Raw genomic sequence first — 24,384 nt, 5'->3', positions numbered from 1 at the left:
ACAGAATAATCTTTCCTGTTTACAGAACTAGACAGTCTAGACTTCAATTTATTTATGGTATTTATTTAAAGCTTCCATTTTGACCTAGATCCAGTTCTCATTTCTGAAAGACACATAAAGTTCTGACTTGCAGCAATTTTCCTCTTAAAGCTGTTAATGTATATTTATGTAGAATCAAGAATTCCAACCTCTTATTACATGAACCAGGTAGTATTTTTAACAAGAGTCAATTGATTCTTTGTAAAATTATGCACAGGATACTGCAGGCAGGGGGAAAAAACCTTGTGGTCCACATATATTTGTTATTAACTGCTTTAATTTGACCTGCCTGGTTTTATAAGCAGCAGTGTCAGGGGAATTAATTGCATCAGAGTCTGTGGAGAGAAAAATCAAGGAGGAATTCTATTCACCCCAAATTAAGCTTTAATACTGCAAAGCTGTCATTATGTGTATCAAAGGCTGTTGAAAGTCATGTTGCTGGGAATAACTAGGGGGCTTGTTAATGCAGTCATGATCATCTTTCTGACAGAAGCTCACTTTCAGGAAACGTGATATGAAATTTTCCTTAGGTTCTCATCTCATTCCCACACTGTGTTTATTTCACTCTTAGTGTGCTTCATCTTTAATTTCTCAGTTAGGAACTAATTATCTACAAAACTGTATAATGAAAGATGAGCAAGTCTGAAAGGAGTCTTAAGTGAATGCAAGTTACATTTTCTTTTCCTAATTTTGGGAATGGGAGTTTCCTCAACTTATTTGGGTTGAGGCCCTTGTGTAAATAGGATCATATTGTGCTTCTAAACATAGCCAGAGATTCTGATTTCTGCTTCTTGTAGTTCCATTTGAAAGGCACAGTTTTCTTCCATGTTGTTTTTAAGTGGGTGTATTTCTTCCTTTCTAGTAATCTCTGCAATATCTTATCAGTATCGGGGGCTGACCCTCCCCTGTGAATGGCCGGAACTGCTGTGAAGTCTGCAGCATTTAAACAAAGGGCAGAGTCAATGAGGGATTCTTCTGGCAGCTCAAAGGCTTACGGAATTTGTAGCACTAATGTAGGCATTGTTTCACTGGGATTTTTTATGCATTCTTACACATGTATGTCTATCGTGCAAATCTATCTGTGCAATTCTGTTCCGTGCTTCCTCAGTAATTTTAATTTTTTTTAAGATCGGGCAGGAGCCTGAGTTCTTCTGCCAAATATAGTTCCATGAAGCAAAAAGCAAAAGCATATCAATAATAATGCAGTAGACAGAGAACACAGGAATGACTGTTCTACTTCAAATCCATTTGACATTTGACTGTGTCTCCTTTATGCTGAAATCACTGCACAAAACAATTAGTTGCAGTGTAAGAGTCTCTTTCTGTAAATAAATGTGGCTATATATGATAGCTGTTCCCAGGCCAGATGATGAATTAGACTGAAAATTACATACACAAAATGCACGACCAATTGCATATTTTAATTTGTAATTATCACAAGTGCTTATGCTAATTGCTTGTTGTGCAGTAGCAATAAAATAAAACATAACTGAGTTAGTGTTTGCTGTCAAGCCATTTTCAGTGTATAACAACTGATTTATTGGTCCTCTGAACCAGTGAATATTCTTTTTCTATGTGAATGACCTATATGTATATAGAAATCATTAAATGCAAGATTCCTTCATCACAGAATCAGCAAATCTATAAGTTATTATCTACATGCTGTGTTCCAAATGGTGACCTTTGTATCTATGTCTTATTTAGATTTTTGCCTCTAACAGTGAGCATTGTGTTTGCATTGCACAGCACTAAATATACTTTCTCTCATATTCTGTAGTGTCATGCAGTTCTATACAGCAGCACAAAACTCTGCTTAAGGGAAGAAAATAGCCAGAGCCATCTGGAGAGGCACTGAATTTCTCAGTAGTGGACAAAGTGCATTCCAGACAAGGGCAGGAAAGACAGACCAGAAAAGAAGTTAGAGCGCATATGGGAAACTATATCCCTTGGTGAGCTCTTTGGACATTAAACCAATCTGTGTCAGAGCTCCTGAGTGTTTCTCACTCAGAGTTTGCTCTATAAGGAGAGCAGTGTGCATTAATTGAGCCTCCAGAGCACACAGAGGTGAGCCTGGGTTCAGGCTGGAACTGGTGCTGTTCAGATCTCTCTGGGAGTCATTGGCAGGTGGTGGTGGGGCACATACAGGATCTCCTGCCTTGCAGTGATCAGCTGCAAGGTTGTTCTAGAGACCTTCCTTCTTGTTGTGGTTTGACCCCAGACGGAAACTCAGCCCCATGTAGCCACTCACTCACCCCTGCCCAGTGGGATGAGGAAAGAATTGAAAGGGTAAAATTGAGGAAACTCCTGAGTTGAGATAAAGGGAGTTTAATGGATAAAGAAAATTCACACACACAAGCAAAGCAAATCAAGGGATTCATTCACCAGTTCCCATGGGCAGTCAGGTTCAGCCGCCCCAGGAAAGCAGAGCTCCATCACATGTAACAGTACTTGGGAAAGCAAATGACACCACTCTGAAAGTCCCCCCTTCTCTATTCTTCCATCAGCTTTAAACATGGAACATGAAGCCCGGTGGTCTGGGATATCCCTTGGGTCAGTGGGGCTCAGCTGTCCTGGCCGTGTCCCTTCCCAGCTCCTTGTGCACCCCCATTCTCCCGGCAGGTGTGTGGGGTGAGGAGCAGAAAAGGCACTGACTGTGCGAGCTCTGCTCAGCAGTAACAAAACCATCTCCTGTTATCAACACTGTTTCCAGCACAAATACAAAACACAGCCCCATACCAGCCACTGTGATGAAAATTAACTCTATCCCAGCCAAAGCAGCACACTTCTCCACTTTCTCTCCCATTAGCACCTCCTCTGCAGGATAAGGCTCACAGTACATGAGACCAGGGAACCCCAGGGTGGGTATTTCCTCTGCAGTGGGTCTGCCCAGGCAGGGAATCTAGATCAGCAGGGAGAATGTTAACAGATGGCTGCCAGGCTCGTGTTTGCCAGCTGGAGAAAAGCACAATGCAGCTGGGATGTGTGTCCAAGACCTTTGCCAGTGGTGGGACCAGCCAGTGAGGAGGAAAGCTCTTGTAACTGTCCTGATCTCCAACAACTATAAGCAAATCTAGGCAGAGGAAAAATCAGATATCACACACTGATGTTACTGCTTATGCATAGAGAGCACTGCAATATTTTCTTGTACTACAGGAGTATTTAATGTGTTGGAATGTAATGTGAATTGTGTTAATTTGCTGTATAAAAATAGTATTTTCTACACCTACATTCAGAGAATCAGCCTTTTGAGACATATCTTTAAGAAAAATAAATATATCTAGTGGTTTGTGTGGAATGAAGATTATGTTTGAGTCAAATTTAAAAGTGGTCTATACTTTGGTGGGTAGTTAAGCTGTAAAATTTAACCAGTGAAAGAATAAAAGTGATAATCTTGCTTTTACCAGCTCAGCAATAGCAGAGCAGGTGCAAGCCATGTTTAATCCATGACCCCTGGGAAATGGTAATGTTCATTTCTGAGTCTTCCTGTGCCAGATGCCAGGCTCTCCAAATTTCTAATTGAGAGCACTGACTAGAAAGAATGACAGGACACAACTGAGCACCTGGGTCACATCAAAATGAGAAAAGCTCTTTAACTGCTGCTTATTGTAATATGCCACCATAGGCAACACCTGTGGTAGGACTTTATAAATAGATAACCTGAGCTGTGCTCACACAAGGGGAATTCAGAAGCTGTCAGCTTGTTAGGCAGTTTTCCAGCAGTGTGCTGATGGCACATGCCCATAACCCAAGAGGAAATAATTCATCATGTTTATATGGTACATTATGACACAAAGTTGCAGGGGTTTTGTTATCTTTAAAATTCCTAGTCTGCTTTGGCATTAAAGGAAGCTCCAAGGAGATGTGACATGAGCATTTTCTAATGTCTTGGAGCAGGTATGTCACCTGCCATGTTCTAAAACATTTGGATGGTCAAAATTACTTAGCCATGGTAGCACACCCTTGCAGAGGATTTAAACTTTTAGTTTAATAAACTTTAAACTAAAGATACTGATAACTGTTTTCATATATAGTTTAATATCTTATGATGTTTTTTTCTCAATTTGCAGTGGTAGTCACTGTACCCTCTGGAGTTCACAGCACTGGAACTCCACATCCCTTTTGTATTGTGTACAGATATGAAAGAGATCCTCCTGCTGAATATACTACAGCCTGTGGGTTTTGATTAGCTTTAGACCTTTAGATTGAATTTCCTTCATGTTCAAATAATTTACATTTGAAAATATGAAGAATAAAATGCCTTTTCCAGCTACCATTGATTCCTGATTACTCAGTGTATATAGAGGTTGATTCATGAGATTCATATATAGTCAGCAAATTGTCATCAAACCCCTTTATACTCTTCAGAATTCATTTAGATTCTGTGTTGTCTGATATACCATAAACATCCCACGAAGGTATATTTGCTGGTTTTTATATTGCATTGGTATCAAAAGAAAACACCAGCTCCCTGTGAAGATAAATGTTTTTTTTTATCTGGACCAATTTTTCTTTTCTGGGACTGGAGAGAAAAATTGTAACTATTGACATTTAATGAATGAGATTAGACCTTTTCACTGTGGTCAAAGCTTTGAAAAGCAACTTCATCTGTAAGACTACAAAATGTAGATAATTTTGTAAACCTGTTTCTGTTGAATTAACTTTATTAAAAAGATAAAAGGATTGTGGAAGATAGAAGGGCTTTGATTCTTGGATGATCTTTGGACTCTCAGACTGCAAGGATAAGGAAAATAAGCTACATATTTCAGGTTTGTTTTTGTAAGTAACCAGTTAATAAGTAAACTTTTAAAGTAAGGTGCTGTTCTTAAGAGGGCCAAGGTTTTTTTAAAAACATCTGATATTTGTTTTTAGTGAGTTGTTCCTTGTCTGTGGCATAAGCTTTGCTTATTAGTTTTTATTGCTTTCTCTAATAAATTTGCACTGAAGTATTTTATACCTCTTTCTATTCTGATTACCAAATAGCACAGGAATCTATAACCAATTGTTACCTTCTGTAACTGGTTCTTGTTCTGAATGTGATCTTTTGAACCAATAATTATTAAAAATAATGAAAATATAAAGAATTTTGTTTTCCAGTTTACATGTGCAGGATATATTGGTTTGTGCTCCTTCCTCAATTGACAAGATTCTTCCTGATCCTGCTTAAGTTGTCTTGATTCACCTCTGTGAATCCTCTGTGTAATTGTTCATGTTGAAATATCAGTGTTCTGGAAGTCAGTGTTCTGGAATGGGAGAAAAATACATAAGAAGACACAAACTTTTCAGTACAAGGTACATCCTTCCCTTGCAATGCAGCAATGAGCTGCACCTTCCTCTAAATCTTGGATCCTTGTGCTTTTCTTCCAGGGGTGCGCTCCAGCTGAAGGCATCGAGACCAATTGTCTCTCTGTTAGCAGCTTCCTTACTCTGCTCTTTTATCCTTTTCTGGATCTGCCCTCCACATCCAAGTGCTTCTTTTAAAAATTCCTTTTGTCAGTATTACAAATTTTTTTCCAATTTGGGATGAGCTTCCCCCCCATACAGAGGGTCCTTAGCCTGAAACCTTTGATTTCACTAAAACTGAGTGTGGAAGCCAGTGAGAGACTGTTGAAAGGAAATGCAAGTGCTCTAAGGTAATTTCTGGTTTAATTTTAGAGCACTTGCACAGGATTGGGTTATTAAGGCTATTTAAAATGAAAGGTGAGTGACTGCATATGTAAAAAAATATGTCCTTTAATCTTCAGTGAATTTCAGCTTGCTCAGTGTTAATGAGAACTAGTACTTGTATGAGACTTTTTCTTGATTGTTTTCTCTAGTTAGGTATAAAGTGGTATGGAAATGGAAAAGACTACCTGAATAGACAGGTTGATCAAGAATTCCCTGTTTGGTAGGACTCCAAACAATTTTTGTGTTTCAGTAGGTGACACATTCAAGTGGTGACATATAACACTAATCAAAATTTAGTATTAGAATTTCTATTTAGACAGACATGCAAATCATACTTTATCTTGCACTCAAAAGTTTGCCTTCCTTTATTGAAAGGATCCGTGATGAATGGATTCCTGCTGTTCAAGAGGTCTAGAAGCAGATAATGCTTTTTTGGCATTTTGTGAGCAGATTTTACATCAACAAATACTTAGTTAAACGTGTCTAATTGCAGGAGCATTCTGCAGCCTGAAGGTGGTTTGTTTCTCAGAGGCACTGCCTGGTTCTGTACCTTGTAGGTAGCTTTACTAAACCCTTACACTTAGGCAGAAGTGGTGCTGAAGTGTTCCTTTCAGAAGTGCTGTTGTTGTCACCTACACCTCCAGTGTAAGAACACCCGGAGCCTCACGTGGTGACATTTGCTTTTCTGAGCCATTTCAGACAGGACAAGCTCCTGAGAGCTGCTGAGCAGCTTCCCCAGCTACTGCCTTCATGAAGTATTGCATGAAGAGGTGCTGAACTGCAACCTCCTTGTTTGATCTCCTGTTTCTTACTTGGTCTGTTTGTGAGAATATTCCTTCTGCTTTGCTTTTTTTCCCCTTGACACACATACAATGTATATTTAGATCAGGACTGCATTAGACATTCATTTGGTTAAATGGTTTCTCACTCTATTCAGTCCTGCTTTGCTGTATCTGGAGCAAAATGTAATAGTCCACACAGTTTAATATTTGCTAAAAATAAATAGGAGAGGGTGGAAGGAATTTCTAACGTAGCTGAGAAAGTTTTACAACAGCTTCTTTACACAAAAATCATAACTTTGCATTTCCTTTTGTGTTAGTGGAAATCAATTAAATCTCCTGTACCTGAGGAGGGAATAGACACATACCATTTCTCTCTTACAATTTTGGAGGAAGGTTATATAGGAAGCTCTAAAATAGAGATTTATCACGACAGACGTATCATTTATTTCAGCATTAGGTAATTGTCAGTGACATAAAAAACAGCTTAGAAATTGGCATGAATTGACAATTTGGATGGCAACGTCATCAGAGTAACATGTGGGGAAAGAAATTTACCCACTTGTGACTCTGTTTGTTGTAAATCAGGATGGAATCCTGTTGAGAATGAATTTATACTGATATAAATTGATATTGGCACTTCTAATTCTTTGAGGTAGCGCTTAAGTTCTCTTTCACAAAAAATAATTCTTTTAACTAACTATGTCAATTCCATAGAATGCTTCAGTGGGCTAAAGTGAAATTAATATAATTCAATAAATAAATTGAATAAGATACATTTACAATTATAATCCATTTTCATATCTTAATGTTAAAACTTACTGAAAGTCTACCTGTTTGAAGTCAAAGTAAGCAGAACCTTCCTAATCAAGCTCACAAAAATCTGCTAGATATTCCTGAGTCAAGAGAAATGAAACCTGTACTAAATTTTGCAGGATGTTAGTGGCAGATGCAAATCCAAATATAAAATATTTCCTAAGAAGAATGTAATTCCTTAATGATTTACAAGGAATGGATTTTAAAAGAGCTGTTTTATCTCTATTTAACACTTTTTAAAATTAACGCAAACTGTATTTTCTACCAGCAATTGAAAATATGTAATATCATATAATCCAGATATTTGTTTCTCCATGTGCAAGTTTAATCATTTGTGGGAAGAAATCAGAGAGTTCTGACTTAAACCCATTTTAGAATGACAGATACTAAGAGAAAACAATTGACACAAATGAGAAGATTTCTTTTACTGTGTAACTTTAAAATGAAGTTTTCTTAAGCCAATTTTCCTTAAAATGTGAAATTCTGGATGCTGGACTTTGGAATTGAGAAAAAAGCCTTCAGTTATAGAAAAAACACTATTAGGTCACTGGTGACTGAAAGTGGAGGTTAGAACCAGTGATATTTATTTTGTCTCTGTCAGGTGGAGAAGAAAATCACTTTGTTAAATACAAAAAGACAGCACTGACAGGGAAAGAAAGGTTATATTTGAAAGCAGGAGATGAGATTCTTTTGTGGGGAGGGAGAGCAGAATGTGTGTCTCAACATTCCTAAATAGAGAAGCCAATTTTTGTGCTTACAACAGTGATCTGGAATAAGAGCTGGGTCCTGTGATCAGCTCAGTTCCTGGTTCTTGGAGATGCTGTTTTGTAGTAAATGAATTGGGATTCTTTTGGGGCTTTATTCACAGCTACACTGAGGACCTTTAACACCCCTCTGGCAGCTCACTGAGCCCGCTAGACAAATATTCCTTCTGCATGAATAATGTTATCAAAAATATTGAAGAAAACCGACTGAAAATAAAACTATCAACATCCTTTAGTTGATCCAATTATCTGTCTCTAAAAAAAGGTTTTAACACCTCCCACGCTGAACAGCAGCTTCAGTAATTTGGCCATGATAACAGTGCATAATCAAGAAACACGAGGCAGTGATACGTGGTGACACGTCCCATTTTGTGTACAGGAAGAGTTTTGTTTAAATAAATATCTTTTCTTTGTAAGTGCCTTTTGGATTACTTGCTATTTTGTTGCTCATCCCATTAGTCTCATATAGTTACCACAGATGTTTAATTGCAGAAATTGTAAATGAGTGAATCTAGCATTCCTGAGGATGAGATAGAGATGAGGCTTTGCATCCTTGGATTTTTTTTGATGTTCGTGGTGTATTTGAAGATAGGGAGCAAACTGTGACTAACGTGTAGAACAAAGGATTGGAAGGTTTGGTTATTTAGCTCCTACCAGTGACTAATTCACAGCAAACCTTAAGTGTCCTGTCATTATAGAATAGTGCTCTAACAAGTCCTTGTAATGATATGCTGCCATAATGCCCCAGATGATATTACAACATGATGTTTTATCAGAGAATTACATCAAAGGCCCAGCATTCAATTATGATAGGGTGGGTTGGGAAATCAAGCAGCCTGCTGTGCTGAGATGCAATGAATTGTTTTCAGCAGTGAAATGAGAACATCCTTGCACTGTAGACCTGCTAGAAGGCTACAAAGGAAGGTTTAAACTTCATGTCTGTAGCTGCTACCAATCTCAACATTTTTTCTGTGTGGAATCTGCATGAGGTCAGTGGCAGAGCTCAGAAGTAGCTCAGACCCAAGGCACTGCAGGGATCAGGACACAGGTTCTGCCTGTGTTACACCACAGAAACACGGTGTTGTTTGAATAATCATCCTTACAAAGCGTGGCTCTAACCTCAGCTGCAAGGAGCCACACTCATGGCCAGGGGCCCCAGCCCTGATGTCCATGCTCATGGGAGGGAGATGGGATAGAGTGAAGGACAAAGGACTGACCTCGATGTTTCCACTGGATATTCACAGTACATACAGAAAAAGACCCAGCTTTGTCATCACCAGCCTCAGTATTACAGCAGCAAAGAGCTATTTAAATGGAGATGGTGGCTGTTTGTACACGTAAAAATTATGTCATACATACTATGTATTGTATATAACATATCACTAATTTTAAAGGGAAGGGATCACATTTTGCCTCCCATTCATGAAATCCACAGACAACCAGACAAACAATATTCTGTGATTATTTTAGAAAGTAATTCATTATAAATAGGATAATGAATTACTAATCATTTACTAAAGCAACAAAAGAGATAATTGTATTCAATTTTATTATTCAAGTAAAATATTTTCTTTGGAAGGAAAACTAATTAGAATGTTTGAAAAAATATGGGTCACTTGGTAACACAATTAGTGTCTTCAACCAGACAGAAGGTAGCAGACTGAGGTTAAACACACACTTGGTAAGAATAGTTTGATTCAAATATATCCCCATGGTAGAGCAAATTCAGAGGGACAGCGGGGATTTAGGTTTATGTTTTGTCTTCCTGGACACCATGTTCCCAATACTACTTTGAACACAAAACTTTCCTTTCATGTATTCCCAGGGGTGCACTCATTGTACATTTCTCTGGACAATCTGTGCTCCCAAAGTCATTATATAATCTTGACATAATTAGCCTTTTTGTTAAATTATTTGGAAAACGGAAATCTAGTTTGTTAGTCATATGGTATTTCCCTGTTTCTCACTGCAGAGAGCCCTGATTGCTCAGGATTAACACTTCCACTTATGCTGCTTAGAGCTGACACCTCACTTTCATGTACTCAAAGTTCAGCATAATCACAGACCTAAACGAGAATAATCTTTATTTCTAAACCCTGCTGGTATCAATAATTCAACAAGGTCACCTCCAGCCTCGGAAGCGCTCGGGCTGCAAAGGGAGCGTGGTGTGCCCATCCCAGCGTCTGACCTGGGGCTCATCGGCTCCGCAGAGCAGCAGGAACAGCCGAGCTCATCCCAAGGGATGGCAGCACGGGCTGTGCTCCCCAGGGCTGATCCCGAGGGATGGCAGCACGGGCTGTGCTCCCCAGGGCTGATCCCAAGGGATGGCAGCACGGGCTGTGCTCCCCAGGGCTGATCCCAAGGGATGGCAGCACGGGCTGTGCTCCCCAGGGCTGATCCCAAGGGATGGCAGCATGGGCTGTGCTCCCCAGGGCTGATCCCAAGGGATGGCAGCATGGGCTGTGCTCCCCAGGGCTGATCCCAAGGGATGGCAGCAGGGAATGTGCTCCCCAGGGCTGATCCCGAGGGATGGCAGCAGGGGCTGTGCTCCCCATTGCTGATACCGCGGGCTGGCCGGGCTCTCCGCTCCCCAGGGCTGATCCCGAGGGCCGGCCGGGCTCTCCACTCCCGCAGGGCGGGCCGCTGCCGGGGCAGCTCTGAGGGGCTCCATGCCCGCCCCGGCCCTGAGGGGGCCCTCAGCCGCCAGGGGGAGCTGCTCCCGCCGCTCCCCGCTCTCGAGTCCTGGCGCGGGCTCGGCCAAGCCCCGCCTTCCCAGCCCCGCCCCGCCAGCCGGTTGGCGGAGGGAGCCGTCAATCCGAGCGACTCCCCGCCCTCCTGCAACCGTTCGGAGCGCGGCTTGATTGGCAACCGCGCGCCGCTGCTCTCGAGCCGCAGCCTTCCCCCGCCCTAGCTCGCCCTCTGCGGAGCGATTGGCTGATACAGCTGTCAATCATGGATTAGCCCCTTCCCAACCACTGGAGCCGCCTCCTTAGCCCGAGGTGCGGTTTGATTGGTTTTTCGAGCTGTCAATCAGCGGCGCGCCCCGCCCCGTCGCGGTCAGGTAGCCCGGAAGATGGCGGCGGCGGCGGCGGCCGGTGGGGCTCTGTGAGAGGAGCGGCGGCGGGGCCGATGCCGCGGAGCTGGGGGGCGGCGGCTGCCGCGGGGGCTCCCCGGAGTCGCTGAGAACCTCGAGCCCCTCGTTCGGCGCCGGGCCTCGGTCCGGGAGCGGACGGCATGCGGCAGCGCGGGGGGCTCGGCGGGAGCGCCGGGCGGCGGGGGGGCGGTGGCCCGCGGCTGCTCGGCCCGCGACACCTGCTCGGGCTCGTCCTTCTGCTGTGGCCGCTCGTGGGGAGCGGCGAGGCGGCTCCGCTGCCGGCAGCAGGTGCAGGTGAGCGCGGGGGAGCGGGGCTGGGGGTGCGGCTCCGCGGCGGGGCCCGGGAGCGGCGGCACTGCGGGTTTGCGAGCCCCCGTCCTTCCCCCGTGCTGCGGGCACGGCTCCGCCGAAGCGTCGGGAAGGGCACGGCGGGCGGATGGGGCTCCCCGGCTGTAGGTCACGGCTCTGCCGGTGGCACTGAGCGGTATCCCGCTGTGGATCGCTCAGACCCCTGACACTGAGCTACGGGCTTGTTCTGGCTGTGTGTTTACCGCAGACCTTCCTGTAGTGCTGCTGCTTTTACCTGTACTGAGCTCGGCGGGGTTTTGCTTTTCTCTGGTTTTGCCTGTGAATCACCGGGACTCCCGTTCCTGGGTGGAGGCTCTCCAGGGCAGACGGCACTTCCCTGTTTTCCGGTCAGATTAGTCGGATTCCCCCCCCGGCCCCCCCGGGCCGGGCTCTCTAAATAGTCATGTAGTTCACATTTCTTTCTCTCGTATGTTAGGTAACGCTGGCTTCCTTCGATTTCCCTGCTTATTTTCCTGTTTGTCTTAAAAGCACAAACTAAACAATATGTCCTCGCAGTCGTAGGACTGACTGATCAGAGGTTTATTAGGACTCACGGGTACCAACTGTGTCTTTGATTCATTTTTATTGTTGGCATTTCACTGGGGCTTGCAAACATAACATTGTATTGAGACTGAATTTTGTTAGGGTTGGGTTGGTTGAAATGTGTGCTGAGATTCCCTTCTAGCCGTGAGGAGTTGTACAGCTTAAACAGACAAGATGTTGAGGGAGGAGCAGGAGCAGTGGGGAGGGAAAGATACGAAGCACAAAGATTAGGTAATTTGGCTGCTCTTCCACATGAAGTATCAAAACTGGGAGTGGAACCCATACTTTCTTTATTTTTGGACCAGTGTCTCTTTACCAGTTTTTCCTTCCCAAAACATTTATGAATTGTTCATAAGTCACTCCCTCCATCAGCCTGCTTTGGGGTCTTTCATACTTTGTTTAAAAGTGAACTTCTGAAAAAGAGAAAACTGTCAGTGAAATCTTTATTTCCTTTGATGCTCCATGATAATGTTTTCATTTGTAAAATACTTGAGGTTTATCCAAATAATATTAATTTGTCATTGAGCTGTAAGGTAAGACAGCAGAATCAGTTCTCTATGAAGGATTTTATAATGTCCTTCCTGGGTCTTACTTTCCTTGAAATGCAGTTAATTTTTCTATTTAAAGGAAAATGTCAAATGTAAAATTTTTTTTAATATAATTTTCTCTTTCCTATGAGGACTATGCATGTACCTTACAAAGACGGGAGAACAAAGCATAACTTCCATGACACTGGTAAAAAGCTTTATTCTCAAAATGAAAAGCTGATTGGACAAATTGCAGGACAGAGTATTAAAGTGTTGTTGTTTGGTTTTGGTTTTTTTTAATTCTGTAATTTAAAAGACTGAATCAGCTGTGCCAAGTGCAGTACTGCTAAGAGAAATATTTATGATGCTATGATATTGGGCTCATACAACATGAATGAGATACTGTAATTTTATATGTGGGTTTTGGTTATATTTAGGCCACAGTATGTATACATGGGATGTTATCTCAGGTTTAGCCAACTGGCCAGATGCTGTCAAGGGAAACCCAGAGAACTCCAGGAAATGAAGCTGCTGCTTTCTCCTGTGTCTTTGCCCATGTAAGAGACAATGTATTTGGACTACTTTGTTGATGGATATTTAGTATTGAAACTTTAGGGCCTCATTAGATACCTTTTCCAGTTTCACTGGCATAATTTTTGCTGGCAGGACTTCCTCCAGCCTGAAATAATGTGTGCCTGGTGGGTTGGAGTGCAACAGGTTCTTTGGCTGCAACATGTCCTGCATCATCACCTGTATGAGCAGCAGGAGCTGGGGGAAAGCTACAAGGCTTTTGTTTTGTTGTTTTTTTTTTCCTTCCTGTGAACATCTTCCCAGTGGATGACAATGAGACTGGTTCAGCTTGAACCTTCTCTGCCATTCTGGGCAGGTTTTAAACCTGTCTGAAGACAAACCTGTGACGTTATTTTGCAGGGCTAAGAGTCATGGGTTGTGTCTAAAAACAATTCAGCCATATTGCGAATGTCTCTCTTGTGTCCCATGACAGGTTGCTTTGATTTCCACTGCTGGGGCTGGCAGGTGGTGGTGGGGGGCTTCATTCTGGACCTTGGCAGTTTTTGCAGTTGACTGTAACAGTTGGTCTGATACATATGGATTGAAAACTTGAGAGGAATTTAATGGGCTTGCATAGAGTGATTACTAGCTAGTTTCAAAATTACTTTAGAATCCCACAATTCTTCACCTAGCAAGAATGGTTGCTTTTTTGACATGATTTTTTTTTTTTTTATGTGTGTTGCTTGTAATAGGAAAGATGGGATCCACAGAAAAGGGAGAAAGGTGCCTGTAGTTATTGTAAGGAATTTTATAGTATACCTATAAGAAATTCTCCTCTTGTGAGGAAGCTGGAATGCTGGAAGTGGTGATGGGCAGGTTCTAGCAAGACTAGATTAGATTCCTTGAGCAAAACTGCTCCAGTTTGTGGGAATGCAGTGGAAGTTTGCCAGACTGGGTGGCTGGGGAGCTGTCAGGTTCCAGGGCCCCAGTGGAGAGGAATGATGCTGCTCTTCTCAAGTGTGGCTTCATAGTGCTTGCAGATGAAGGCATGCATGGACAAGGTGTTCTATATTTGTCTTGCATTTTTGATGATATATTTCTAAACTAATTTTATCTGTTTTTTCATTCAACAATAAGGAGAGGAGGTAAAGGAAATCAGACTTGAACTGTTTCCTTGGTAAAGTTCATAGTGATTATTATATTAAATATGAAAAACAAGCTGTTGAAGATGCTACTGCCTAAAAATACTTTAACCAACTTAGATTTAATTTATTCTGTGAGTGGAAAAAAAGTACTGTGATAGTTCTGAGTTTAAGGTTTGACTTTATACTGGAGGTAAGAGCTGGGGCAGTTGTGCTGGAAAGGAGTTTCAAGGCTGAAGTGTTGAAGTTGTCTTTCACCTGCAGAGTATTGGTGATTTTCCCCAAGTGCATCAGCCTAACCTGACTTCCATTAGCAGCTCTGTGGCTGAAGGAAGGACATTTGGGCACTGCTTTTCTGCAGCAGTGTTTAGCAGCCAGGCACTGCATCACAAACTGCCATGGCTGCTTTACTGTGCTAAAGCTTTCCATGCACATTCAGGCTCTCAGTTCTGACTTGGATTTCCATACTTGACCTTAATTCCTCTGAGCATCTGAATCAAGTATGTGTGTAATGTCAGACAAAGTGTTTTCATCATCTCTGTGCTCTATGAAGTCTTTGCAAATACAAAGAAGAGGGACTCAAAAATACTTTTATTATCCTGTAAAACTTGAATAGGTGGTAGCATTTTAGCAGGTGTGTTTGGTTTCATACTTCTGATGACTGCACAGTCTGATCACTTGAAGTGAGGAGCTGCACTTGGTGCCTACATGATTCCTTTTTGAGAGCCTTGGCCTTGGAACTGAGTGGCCCAGTTGGGTGTCAGACAGGGAGTCTCTGCTGATGGACTTGATCAGGTAGGATCCAGGAGGAGATGATTAGAATTTGGTGTATAGTATCCAGAGATGTTCATCTGGAATATGTAAATATTCATGCAGCTGTACGAATCTGAAGTATCTGCATATTCAGTCAGCTGGCCTGAGGTGACAAGTTAAAACTTTGAGATGAAGTCACTTTTTTTTTGTTTTTTGCATTAAGATGAGCTCTGTAGTACATATATACGCCTGGGAAAATTGTTGCTTTTTGGGTTGCTTTGGCTTGATGTTTTGCTTGGAGTTCTCTCAGTCTGGGGCCAAATTGCAGTTGTGGCCTGTGGTTTGGTACAATGTAAAATGTCTGTGACTTGCACATAATAAGAAAAGCCATTTTCTAAGTGTATGCAAGTTAGCAGCTTGGATCACTGGAAGTTAAGAAAAATCTTGCTTTTACAGTGGGGATTTTAATTGTGGTCTGTGCCTTTCATGGGAATGGTCTATCCTTCCTCCCCTTTCAAGCTGAACTTGTTTACTTGTCCCTGTATTTCTTTTTTCTAGCTTCTGTCCCAGGCACTTAATAATTGTAGAACTAGAAAAAATTGAACTGGAAATTTGTCTTTTATCTTTCATTTGTATCTGTGAGTTTGAGGTAAGAGGCCAACTCTGACTTTGGCCCGCAGGGATGTTCCACGCAGAGCTTTGTTCACAGGCTTGGTTTGCTTTCTCTGCCTGTGGCTGTAAAGTGTCTGGACTTTGCTACAACTAAAGGAGTCCTCATAGGACGAGGTCACTTTCTGAAGCAATTTCTCACATCTTGAATGCTTAGGTGTATTTAATAATTCCCCAGGTATCATTGCAGCATATTAAGATAGCACTGATCAGAGTGTTCTGTTGGCACAAAGTCAGGTGCTGGGCATTGGTTTGAAAGAACCCATTGCTGGGTGCTGGTTGTGCCCCTGCATTAAAAAAAAAAAAAAAAAGATTTTGTGAGATCTGACATTCTGGATAGGTAAATATGATTGGGAGTAATTTTCTGGATGCTTGCTGCAGTCTGGTTTCAGTCACTATTCACACACGGTTTATCTGCGTGGGATAAAGGGACCTCAGGCAGTGGAATGCCAGAGCTGCAAAAATCCCAGTGCTGTTTCAGTACTAACGCTGCAGTTCTGCAGCAGAAGGACAGCACATGGAGTACTGGAGTCTTCCTTTGGGTTTTTTTTTGGGTCTGCCTTTCTGTTTGGTCTGGGCACTTAGTGTCTGGAGCTTGATACAGTTCTGGATACAATTTGCAAAAGCTTCAGTGCTTTTGTTGCTCTGTATGAGCTCTTTGTTTTCATTGTACTGCTGTTATGAAAGGTCTTGAGCAACGTCTAGATACAAGAAACATTTTGTCAACTTTTATAAGCAGAAATGTACAAAATGTGTCAGGCTAGTCCTGCATGTGTGCTTTAAGTGCTGTTTGTAGCAAGGTGTTGTGCCATATATAGCTTAGGCAAGGTAGTGGTGGGAAGCACATTGTCAGTAAATTGTCTTCTGAGTGATTTTCAGTATGAAATGCAGTACAAAGTAACACCTTGTCCAACAATGCTGCACTTACTAAAGTTTCCTTCCTGATAAGAAAACATCACTGTAGTGACTTAACAGTGACATGACTCTTTTGGGACTACCACTGCAGCATGGTATGAAAGATGTGTAGAAAATAGTAACAGTAGATTTTTTTTAGTGCTGACTTTTAAGCTTTCAGCCTGTAGACCAGATCCAGGTCTCCAAAATCAATCACTTTCTCGATGGCCCGTTCTGCCCAGGGATCCTTTAGCTATGAATAGGGATGAGAAATAGATCTAATAAGTTCTTTTACAAAATGCTGCTGTTTCCTTTCTCTCCTGTGTTTCTTAACTCAGCTGTGCATTGGAGTTGGAAAGGCATCTACCATAAAAACCAAGATTCTGGAAAATCCCATCACATGAAAGTTGCATTTATGGATTTCTTTCCTGTGAACTGACATTAGTCTCTTCAAAGGCATTGTATCTTAATGGCTTGTGTTGCTATCAAATGGTAGGAGAAAGAGATACTGTCCTTTTGGTTTCCATGTTGCAGGTAATGCTTTTCTGGTGGTTGGAGGAACCATGACGTGTGATCATCTCATGCTACTTGAATTATTGCGGTCTGTCCTATGTCAGAAAAAAACCAAACTGCAACTCCTGTGCCTCATTGTTGGAGAAATGGTATAGCAGATGAAGAAAAAAAAAAAAAAAAGTAGTTGAGCAGGAATTAATTAATTGTCAAAACTGACATCTAGCAGTACAGAATAAAGTATGCTCAGCAGAATTTTGTGAGTGTATGTACATATATGCACATACATGGAATTAAGAGTAATGCATTTGCAAGATGATAATGCTACCCAGATTTTCCAGAAACACTGCCATGAAGGCATAAGGCACATAATTATTTAACATGGATATTTTTTGCCTTGTCTTAAGATGCCTTTGTGCAAACATGAGATTCTAGCACTGAAACTTCAAACAGATCTCACTCTGTAAACACTTGAAGTACCAGCCTATATTTAGTCCTTATTAAAATTGAGCAGTATGCTGTTATGTGAGTAATTCTGTGACATTACTGGGAAGACTTGCAGGATAATAGAATAAGGTCAGTAATGTAAAACTAATCCCAGCTCAGAGTTTTGGTAGTTACTAACTGTTCAGCCCATATGCGGGCCAGGACAAGTGCTCAGAAACAGGAGGACCAGAGCAGTGCTGTTCTGAGATGCTGTGCTCCAGGAGAGTCCAGCATTGCCCTGGATATCCTTGCCTCAGGATATGTAACGTGTGCCACTCTAACGCACTGAGTGGATTTAAGCACATGTAGAAGAAACTCATTTAAAACATGTTGTAAAATATTTAGGGGGAATGTGGTATAAAGTAGTTTGAAAAAAATATTGAGTTATACTACAGGATAGTTTGCTGTTCTTTTAAAGGACAAATGGGAGGACAGAAATAATTTGCCAAGAATTGTTGACGTAGAATTGCACATCCAGTTGTGATATGAAGTAGTTAAGATTTCTTCTTGAAAATATTGTAACTTATTGCATAGGACAGTGATATTTCAGGGTCATGTGTCCACAAAACACACATTTAATTGTGCAACTGGCTTTTGACACTGTAGAAATAGATCCAGAACTCAAGATGTGTTGGAGGAGTGTCAGAGGCGTTTTTATTGTTTCATGGGGAGCACTCTGTAAGAAATGGCCATTTTGCTCTCTTTGTTACTGTTTTTTCTGATGGTTAATTGTTGTAAAGGAGAAAAGCTGTTGGCTTTTCACAAGAATTGTCTCTGCATGTGCCTTGGCCTTTCATCCCACCCACCTGCCCCATGAGGGACCTGATGGAGTTCTAGGGTAAGGCAGGGATTGTAATGGACCAGTCGAATAGAGGGATGAAATGTCTCAATTTCTGTCTAGAGGAATATGGGAACAGACTTGTATTTGACTTTTGATTATTTTTTTCCCACACTACTGCTGAAGTCTTGTCATTTTACTTGTATCTTTCCAAGTGCCAGACTTTGATTTAGGCCATGTGGCACAATGCAGGTTTAGCCAGGAAATTGTTTTATTGACAAGCTGTTAGTTGCGGCTTCTTGTTTTCAGAAGGAGGAAGTACAACTGTGCACAAGTAACTTGGATAGCTGTAGCTTTAAGTCCCTGAGAGTCTTTTTTCTTGAGAATATATCTAGAAAGTATGATTTTCCATAGAAGAAGAAATAAAATCAAATGATAAAGTGCTTTTGCAAAAGGGTACATAATAGTGAAGATTACTTTTATTAGTAAAAATATTATACATTTGCATTATCCAGTGTAAGGGTAGGAATAATGTCATGAGAAGACAGACTTTTGAAACAACTTTTCAGTTATAATATTTTCAACACTTTGTTCTAGGTTATTGTTTTAGGATAGAAACATTTGTGCTTTAGTTGAGTGTCTTAAGTACTAAGAATCTGAATGCTGAAAATTTCAGGTGTAGAGTGAGAAATGTTAAAGTTCCTTTAGCAGTGTTGTGTGTCTATTCTTAGGGATTTGCTCAATGAAGGAACATTTCCAATCTCTGCTAGAAATATTTTGGGCATTTGGAACCATTTTAGGTTTCACTAAGGTGCTGCCATTGTGTTGAGGGGAGCAAGTCAGTGGAAGTCTCTGAGATCTTGGGAATATTTCTTCCTGTAGTACTGGTACTGTACTGGTAATGGCTATTCAAAGCAAAGGGCTGATTGGAACTTGGAGTGTATTCTCTCTTACACTAAAATTCTCTTCATTTTGTTTTCAAAAGAATGTCTGAAATGCAAATAACACTCCTTCAAAACTTCTGTTTGCGTGTGTTGTATCTCAGTTGAAGGTTGGTGATTTGAATGCCCTTCTAATGTAGTGATACAGATTGCACAACTAAATAATGGTACTGCACCCATTCCTTCTGAAACTTAATCTTGGAAATTATGCTTTTTTTGGCTCAGTTGTTAAATGGAGCATAGCAGGAAGAAATTGAGATTACAGGAATGTGGTAAAGAATGGAATGTGCTTGAGTTTGGTTGGGGTTTTTTTGTTGTGAAATGGAGGAGTTGCAGTGTCTGTTGTGCTTTATCTTGTCATACAAATCAGGCATTACACAACAGATGTGTCTAAAATAATTTTGAATAGAGGTTTGGCTTAGTATTCTGCCTGTTACCTGCAGGCCATCTGAATTTATAGGCCTGGTTCTGTCTGTATGGTTTTGTGCTTATTAGTAGCAAACCTCTGAAGACTTCAGGGAGTAAATAAATGCAGGAGAAACTCTTTATGAGGGAAAGATAATGATCTGAATCTGACTTGTGGAGAACTGGGTAGGAGTCGATAGCACTTTCCCACTTAATTGCTGGCGTAGAAGAGAATGACAGCATTATTTAGGAAAGTTGGGATAGCTTTTAAAATCACATTTGTCAAAACCACTATAAATTAGGGTGATATTACACTTTTAATGTGGTTGCTTTAATATTAGTTAAAATCAGAGTAAGTAAACTGACAAAGTTTATGAAAGATGCCTTGGGTTTAGCTAGGGAACAAAATTAGATTTGGTCATTCATTAGTATTTTAAAGACTGTGCTGTTCTGACTTGGTGTCATAAAGTAGCATCTTAGTTCATGATCATATAATTTGAGTGTGTCCAAGAGACAGTTTAAGTGACTGCTGTCATGCTAGATTTGTGCTGGAAATAGTTATAGCTATTAGTGCCAGTTATATAGCTGCTCTTGAAAGGAAATGGGCTCTTTGCTTATGCAGTGGGACTGTTGTTGCATAGCAACTACTGTGCTGAAAGCTTAAAATCAGATGCTCCCTTGAAGTTCACTGTGCCCCAATAATGCTTAATTTATCTGTGCCTTACGCTGCTTTTATCGCAGTAGTGAACGCCTTTTATGAGTGCACTCGCTCATGTCTGGAATATTCATTTACTTTTCTTTCTCCCTGTGCTTAGAACTGTGTGGAATCATGCATTTTTTAGCCCAGCTTCATGAAGGTGGAGACCTTAATGTGATTACTCACATTGAACCAAAATCAAGAATTCAAGCATCTTGGCCTTTCATAATCTGTAGGAGAAAGGCAAGCCCAGCATCCCTCATGTATGGGCAGCTACACCTGGTCCTGTGTTGTCCTGAGTGGAGGCTGTTGCTTGACAAGTAAACATAGATGGAATATCTGGCTAGTTGGCATGCTCATTACTAGTAATTAATGACATCAAAGATGCCACAGGTAAATGACATGAGGGTATTGAGTATTGTGGGCAGACTGGGAGATGAGATAGAGAAGGGGAACAGACGTAGTGAAACAAGGACTTGTTTTCTTAGGTTTTGCATTTGGTGGTTGGAGAACTGTCTTATGAAGAATGGAAATTTAAAAGAAACTTAGGAAGGTATTGGGAATCCTGGCCTATAGAAGTTGCTTTGAAATATGCTTTGTATGAAAACAAAGTTTTCCAGCCCTCGAAACCTTGTAATAAATATTGATGGGTGTGTTCTCAGGTCTGTACTTGATCCTGAGAATGCCAGCACAGTTCATCATCATTGTTTCCTCAGTGAGCCTGTTCCTGTACTTGCCTGTGTACAGCCTTTGACTTCACATGTGCTCTGCTCAAATTTAGGCTTTAGTGAAGAACTTGCTTAGGAAATGGCATCTTCAGAGGTGCTGAGGAATCTGCTTCAGTAGCTGCTAATTAAATATCTGCCTCAGCCAGGGTTTGACTTGTTTATGATAGTGTACTTCTGAAAAGTGGGTAAATAACATAGATGTATTTAATCCTGTGTCGCTTTGAAGGAATACCCGGTTTTCTGTGTTGATATTAGGACCATCTAGGTGCCATTTTGGGATGGAACATGTCCTAGCATAATGCTTTGTAAAGCATTATGTTTTGTTCACCTTGCAGTAACACCGAGTGACGCAGCTGCACTTCATCTCCTGCTTATTTTAATACAGGACTGATATAATCCAGGCCTCTTCCGCTGGTTTAAGTAGTTTGGATATACCAAAGCACACTAGTCTAGACTGTTTGTATTAGCTGACAAGAAGTCTTCTACTGTTGGCATGTTAGAGTGTTTTTTAATGTTTGGTGGTTCCTTTCCTAAATAACAGATTCTGACTTCTGGGTAGATATTATACACCTTAGGTTGTTACTGCTTAGGGTTGCAGTAAATGCGGCAGGGTTTTAAACTGATATGCGAAGTAAATCTAATAACTTCTCCAGAATGTATGATACTAAGAATCTTAACTTCTGCAATAATTATTAAATTGAATGTTTGTTGGAATTTATCCAGGTTTATATTGAAATTATTTCAGTTTACAGTGTTTTTAACAGGTTTTTTAATTTAGGAAAGTTCTTGTGTGATGACTTTATAAAATGGTCCTCTGCATTAATTAAAATGGATTTCTTGCCGGTTGCTTTTTTCAGTCAGGACCATAAAATAAATGTCATTGCTTCATACTTCCACAATTTACAAACAAAAGGGTGTATTAAACATCTTCTAGTTCCAAGTCATTTTACTAAGCTCCAGTGAATTAATCATTGGATGGAAATATTGAAAAATGCAAATGAGGTTATACTGCAGCAGATTTTCAGCACTTTGTCACAAAGACCAGTTCCAATACTTAATCAGTAACTTCTGTCACTGAATATGTATTCATGCAAGCTAATACAATAGCCTCAATTGCAATAAATTTTAGCCCAATTACAGGTTGCCAAAACTTAATACTTAAATTTACATTAATTTTTTTTAAAACCCTGAAAATTAAAAATATTACTTATTAATTACTATGTAAGAAGCTTCAAAGTTTATCCAAACAGAGATGGGTTCTGTAATTCTTAGTAAGTGGCTCTTACTTGTGTGAGTCATCTGGAATGCTGTTCTGTAACTGTTGCTGAAACTTGCCCAGGATAATTGGCATTTTTCTTGTATTAAAGCTTCTGTTCATAATTTTCTATGTGAAAATTGCCTTGTGCTTTTGGAAGTTTAGATGACTTCCATCTTAACAGACCATTAATGATTAGCTGCCTTTTCAAAGGTGATCTTTGCTTTAAAAAAAACAAAAAAATCATTACTTTCTCCAATTAATTGCTGCTTGTTCACACGGTTTCATTTCTAGGGAATTACAAGGTTTTAAAGGTTAGGAAGTAGCATAATGATCAGCAGCAGCATTTTTATTTTCTGTATTCTTTCCAGGACACTTTACAGAGATGGTTACCTTATGGGGACCAGTGAAACTTGCATGAAAGGCTTAGACTTCAGGCTTGATAAATGTGTAGTTTCTTTCACAGAAGGAATTCCAGCAAAAATGATATCTTTTTCATAGAAAGTGTCTGAATACATATGCAGTGTATCTAACATGTACAATAAATGCAGCTTGTGATTGATAGTGCTCGTTATGTCTCACTTTGAGTTAAATAAAACACTTTGAGTTAAATAAATGTTTCACTTTATTGTGCATAAGATGATCAGGAGCTTGAATCCTGCTAGCTGGATTTGCCATGATAACTTGTGGGGTCAGAAGTGGTGATCCTGAGTTGGAGTGAGCGTGGTCACGTTTATGTAAATACAAGTTGTGGTCATGCTGCTGTAGCTGGGGTAGTGCAGGGCTGGGGGTTTGTGGGTAGAGGGACCATCAGGACCAGCTGGTGCCCTTGCAGTAGATGAACTTCTGGGGGCACAAATGCCTGGCCAGGTCTTGAAAACAAACAGTAGAATGGAGGGAAGTAAAGCAAACTCTGAAGAGCTGCTTCAGGATTTGGTAGAGGCTGCTCAGAAAGGCCACCTGGAAGGTGACATGGTGTTTGGATCAGGAGGTTCTGGTCAGAAGGGAATTGTCCCCTCAGTTTCTGTGGGGAGCAAGAAGTCACTGTAAAATTCATGTTAGCCAAAAGAGATCCTAGAGTGTACCGGAAACACAGAATAAAGTTTGATAACGTTTTTTAGTGTTTTATGCACTTGGCAGTTGAGGTGCTTTACACCCTGCTCTCCAGGAGCTGGTCTGAAGTGCTCAAATAGCAGGAATGCTTTCTGTGAGTAATGACAGTGCTCGTGGTGCCCGAGTTCAGTGTGCAGGGATTGGCTTGGCCAGCTTTGCCAATGCTTGAAACGTTTGAGGGGGCTCAGGAGTCTTGATCTTCTACTGGGAGGAGTATATTGTCATTGTGGTGATGTGTTCATGGGTGTTTGGTAGGGAACATCTGTATCTGTTCACTAGATAGTCTGAGGTGAGTTGACTTCTTGTTTCAGGGAAATTGTTGGTGAAGGTGAGGAAGTTGTTTGGAAATACGTGTGATGGGTTTGGAAAAATGTCTGAAAAATAATTCTAATTTGTAATGCCTGGTAATGTAATTTTTGTTGGTGGTGTGTTTTGGTCTTCTTTTGTAGTAAAGCTACCTTTTGTTATTTGGCTTCATTTAGGAGTTTAAAAGGAATTCCTTAAATTTTATCTACAGCTATATTACTTGTGTGTGTTGTTACAGTAATTTAGCTAATTAATGACTTCACAGTATGTTTATATTTGCAGTCCAGGTAATTTTCAGTCTCCTAAGTAAGGCTACTGAACATCTGGAGGAAGTAAACACAAATCAGCTGTTATCTTCCCCTTTTTTCTTGTTGATGCTTAGAAATGGAAGAATATCCATTGTGTTACATAGAAGACTTGATTTAAATGAATATAAATTGTTATTGAGAGCCCTCTTCAGCGATACTTTGTTCTGTTCAGAATTATGGCTAAAAGCTGGTGAGTGCCCTCACCTCATTGTTGATCTGTGTTTGAACAATGCTCAATATCTGCAGTGAAGTATTCCCAGTCCCTAATGAGGTTAGACTGCCAAAGCTATTGTGGAAACTAGAAACAGAGTCACT

The 24,384-nt window shown here is 40.9% G+C and overlaps 1 protein-coding gene across 2 annotated transcripts in view; it reads left to right on the top strand.

Moving 5' to 3' along the window:
* The first annotated feature begins 11,120 nt into the window (after positions 1-11,120).
* LMTK2 (lemur tyrosine kinase 2) overlaps positions 11,121-24,384 on the top strand; it is a 42,365-nt gene continuing 29,101 nt past the window's right edge. For both annotated transcript variants that reach the window (XR_005954696.1, XM_041462272.1), the window contains exon 1: positions 11,121-11,450. Coding sequence is in view for 1 of the 2 variants with exons in the window: in XM_041462272.1 (XP_041318206.1) it covers positions 11,297-11,450 (154 nt within the window). In the remaining variant the exon portion in view is untranslated. The remainder of the gene's footprint in view (positions 11,451-24,384) is intronic.

The sequence above is a fragment of the Pyrgilauda ruficollis genome, unplaced genomic scaffold (genome assembly GCF_017590135.1).
Source record: "Pyrgilauda ruficollis isolate IOZ18807 unplaced genomic scaffold, ASM1759013v1 scaffold16, whole genome shotgun sequence".
Classification (NCBI taxonomy): domain Eukaryota; kingdom Metazoa; phylum Chordata; class Aves; order Passeriformes; family Passeridae; genus Pyrgilauda; species Pyrgilauda ruficollis.
This window is presented reverse-complemented; position numbering and strand designations above follow the sequence as displayed.